This window comes from Diaphorina citri, unplaced genomic scaffold (assembly GCF_000475195.1).
Source record: "Diaphorina citri unplaced genomic scaffold, Diaci psyllid genome assembly version 1.1 scaffold3477, whole genome shotgun sequence".
Lineage (NCBI taxonomy): Eukaryota > Metazoa > Arthropoda > Insecta > Hemiptera > Psyllidae > Diaphorina > Diaphorina citri.
In genome coordinates this window covers 1-4,405 of record NW_007380883.1, presented here as the reverse complement: position 1 = coordinate 4,405, position 4,405 = coordinate 1, and the positions used below count along the sequence as shown (strand labels likewise).

General features: G+C 41.3%; 1 protein-coding gene across 1 annotated transcript; it reads right to left on the bottom strand.

The window, feature by feature from the left end:
• Positions 1–2,481: 2,481 nt before the first annotated feature.
• LOC103520329 (myb-like protein P) lies at positions 2,482–4,398 on the bottom strand. The gene has a single exon (XM_008485419.2). The coding sequence runs from the start codon at positions 4,101–4,103 to the stop codon at positions 3,048–3,050; it is 1,056 nt and encodes a 351-aa protein (XP_008483641.1). The 5' UTR covers positions 4,104–4,398; the 3' UTR covers positions 2,482–3,047.
• Positions 4,399–4,405: the final 7 nt, after the last annotated feature.

The following is a 4,405-nucleotide window of genomic DNA, read 5'->3' as shown; positions in this document are numbered from 1 at the left end:
CGTTTCTGGGACTCCCTGGGGTGTAAAATACTGTAACAGCTTTTGTGCAACTTCTACAGCTTGAGCGGTGTCTATGGGGTACATTTGAGCATATTTTGAGAAAGAGTCCACTATTGATAAGCACTTGGTGTTTTCTAGTGAAATGCAATCGATGTGTACTATTTGAAACGGACGCACCGCAGTAGGTGTAATGTTGAATTTTGGTTTCAATGGGTTTCGATCGTATTTGGATAGTTGGCATATTTCACACTTGTTAATTACGTTCTGTACTGTTTTGCGAATGTTAGGCCAATAATATGTAAGTTTGATCGTTTTTTCTACTTCATCCATTCCGCGGTGGTTTGCCATCCCTTCATGGAAGTAGGTGACTATGTTTTCCTTTTCGTGGTCCTCTTCTATGTCTCGTAGATATTTAGTACATTTCGTGAATTTCAAATTTGAGTTTTGATAGTGATTTTGCAACACTACCGAGATTAACTCGTACAGTTTTCCTTGTGGGTCATCTTCGAAATACAGATGATATGGGACGTTCGGTGCAATGTACTCGTTAATGAATTCTTGTATGTCCAGCCCTGATTTATGGCTGTCTAACTGAACTAGATATCTCATCTTGTTTCCGTGGATGTTGTTTCTGAAAGTAACGTTGGCTTTTGAGTGAGGAACTGTTGATATTATAATTTGGTTCGCTGCTTGATTCACGGGGGTTTCACTGATCGGTATACCCACTGTTGGGTTCTGCTCGCTTGAATGAACAGTTGCATTGGTGTCTTCTCCTCCCCCATCCTCGGTGATGAGATCATTGAAGGCCATGTTGCCAATGAGCGCATCAAAATCGATGCTCAAGTCTGAAATATCGACTTCCGGGATGATGGACTGCAGGTCATCATTGTATGCTTGAGTTCCACTTGTAGATGGCTGGGGCTCACCTTCGTTGATATTCAACTCTATTCTTGACAGAGCATCCGCATTCTTGTTCAAGGATCCTTTCTTGTACAATACTTCGTAATCGAATTCCTCTAGTTTGAGACGCCATCTCACTAGTTTTGAACTAGGGTCCTTCAAGCTAAAGAGCCATTGAAGTGGTTTGTGATCAGTCACAATCTTGAAATGTCTTCCGAACAGATATGGGCGGAAATATTTTACAGCCCAGACAACACCAAGTAATTCCTTTTCGATTGTGCTGTAGTTCCTTTCACTGTCATTCAGTGTTCGGCTGGCGAATGCTATGGGTTTGTCTTGTCCTAGCACACCTTGAGAGAGGACAGCTCCAAGTGCCACATTGCTGGCGTCGGTGGTCAAGATGAATGGTTTCGAGAAGTCCGGGTATTGCAACACTGGTTCATTAGCTAAGATTATCTTACACTTCTCAAAACAATCTTTGTACTCGACATCAGTAATATCTATTTTTGCATCTTTCTTGAGACATTTAGTTAGGGGCTTCGTTAGTCTGGCGAAATCCTTGATGAATCTGCGGTAATAGCCCAAAAGTCCTAGGAAACCTTTGATCTGCTTCACTGTTCTAGGTATGGGGTACGATTTGATAGCATTGATCTTCGTTGGATTTGGCTTAACTCCTTCCTCAGTAACTACGTGTCCCAAGTATTCGACTTCCTTTCTCAGGAATTCAGACTTATCGAGTTGGATTTTCAGGTTCGAATCCCTCAGTCTTGTGAGTACTTTTCTGATGTTTTGAAGATGTTGTTGAAGGGAAGATCCAAATATTATTATGTCATCTAAATAAACGAGGCAGCATTCGTTTACAAGTCCTCTGAGGACATCGTCCATGACTCGTTGGAAGGTTGATGGTGAGTTCTTTAATCCCATCGGCATACGCAGGTATTCGTAGTGGCCTCCTTCCGTGTTAAACGCTGTCTTTTGAATGCTATTCTCATCCATTTCTATCTGATAGAACCCCGACGCTAGATCTAGAGTTGTGAAGTAGACACAGCGTCCAAGTTTATCAAGTAGATCGGTTATATTTGGGAGAGGGTACCGATCATTCACAGTTTTATCGTTCAGTTTGCGATAGTCGATTACAATCCTCCACTTCCTTCTTCCGGAGGAGTCCAATTTTTTGGGGACGACCCAAATTGGTGAAGACCACGGAGAATGTGATGGCCGGATGATATTTTCTTCTAACATCTTGTTAATCTGGGCTCTCACTTCCTCACGGTGCACTGCAGGGTATCGGTACGGTTTAGTATAGATCGGATCTTCGTTAGTAGTATTTATTTTGTGTTTGATCTTATTGGTGAAAGTAAGAGGGTTGCCCTCCATGTGGAAAACCTCTTCAAACTCTTTCAAAAGGTTTTCCAGCATGAATTTCTCTTCTTCGTTCATGTGCTGGGTCCTAATGAGGTTGAAGTTGAATTTTGTTGGCGAACTGAAGTTATTCAAGTTACTGTCAGTTACTTTGAAATCATAGTTTTTATGTAATTCTTCTAGCGTTAGTGGGTTGTAACACAGGTTAAGTTTTTGAACTGTCGGATTAGTTACTGTACACAAGGCTTTTCCATTCCTAACTTCTACCACACCCTGTTGTATGGAGCAACTTCCCAGGTTAACTGCAGGAAGCATGGCTTCTCCATTTTTTATGTTTGAAACTTTCAGTTCGATCACTTGTTCGCTTTCAGGATAGATTTCTATTTTGTTGACTTCCGTATTTGAGTCTCTTAGCTGAAGGTTAATGGTAGTCGAATGATTTTTCAAATGTTGGTTTGCAATGTCCACACAAAATCCTAGACTTCTTAGTGTGTCCATCCCTATGAGGCAGTCAAAGAAGTCATGAAAGTCAAAGAGATGAAACTTCAGATTTTTCCGGGATTTGAATATTTCAAAGGCGGGAATTGTGATACTATGGTTCACGCCACTTTTTCCATGAGCTGTGCAGACTGTGAATGGGTCATTTCTTATGAATTTGTTGAAGTGTTTCCTCGCCAAGTTTGGTTTGATAAATGATTTAGTGCTTCCTGTGTCGACTAAAACTCGAAGGTTTAAGTCTGGCACGATGAAATACGGAAGCTTGTTCTCACAGTTGGTGAGGTTCATTAATGTTCCGTTGACTCCGAGGCTCCGAACCAAAAATTTTGGTTGTCGTATGCCTCTTGTTCCTGATTGCATTGATCAGTCATTTGATCTGGAACATCTTGATCCGGTTGGAAGAACTGCTGTTCTTCCACAGGGTATTGTTGATCGTCACATGCCTCAATATTATTGAGTTGATTTCGTGTGGCTCCGGTGGAGATACTCATCGGTGTAGCTTTGGGTAGAGGTTGAGTAGAAGGTCTGGTCCAAACATTTTGGTTGTTTTGCGTCTTGTTATTCTGATTGTTGTAGTTACTGTTGTTATTGTTGTTTCTCCAGTTGTTGTTACGGTAGGAGTTGTTCTGATTCTGGTTTGATTGATTTGGAGAAAATTGACGTTGCTGGTTCCAACCTGAATACTGTGTTTGATTGCTAGCTTTCTGGAAGGATTTGTTGTTATTCATCATCGGTGGGACATATCGCTGAGTATTGTCTTGATTCTTCCTTGTAGTGTCGATTTGGAAATCATTCGTTAGGATGTTGAGGGCGTCATTAAGGTCCTTCGGATTTTTAGTCCGCATTAAGGATCCCAATGGTTCCTTCAAGCCGCGCAGGAATGTACGGAGTCCAAGATCCAGAATAAACTTCTTGATGTACTCTGCACCTGGGGTGTTGTGGTTGACTACATAGGAGGTCTGCAGATTAATCATTTTCTGAATTTTATTGAAGAATTCAAAAGCACTTTCACTGGTTTGTTTCAACGCGCACATTTCTATTACAAGTGTGTGGACGTCACGCTTGTCGGCATATGTGTTTATTAACGCGTTCTTTAGATCGTTCCAGGAGCTTATTACGCACGAGCTGATGTTACGTTGCGCGTCACCTTTGATCTTCGCGATAATGGAGTCCATTAAATAGTCATTTTGGAAATCGTTTAGGTTGGTGACGTTGTAAAACTTCATCACCAATTTCTCGCAAATAGAGAGAAATCTGGGTAGGAGTTCGGGTTCACCCGAGAACTCTGGCACCATCTTTAGGTATTCGGATTTGAGTTCCGGTACCGTATTTGTAGTAGCCATGATAGAAAGATTTCCTAAGTCTCTTTCTAGTTCTAGAATCTCACTACTGACAGGGTTCGATTCCCCGAGATTACTTAGTGGAAATAATGTAGAAGCCGGTTCCTCAGAATCGCTCAATAGCGAGGGAATAGATTCCTCGGAGCTACTAGTTGAGGAGTCTATTTTGTTTTCGCGAAAGGAATTAATATTGAAGGAGAGACTAAACGAAAGACTTCGTTTAGTAAATAAAATTAATTAAGATCTAAGCAGTTAAATAAAAGAATTTGGTATGTGCTAGTGTGAGTAGCACCTTGCGTCTAATG

Excerpts from the sequence above, each read along its gene's own strand:
- LOC103520329 (XM_008485419.2), bottom strand. The coding sequence starts at position 4,103 with ATGGCTACTACAAATACGGTACCGGAACTCAAATCCGAATACCTAAAG.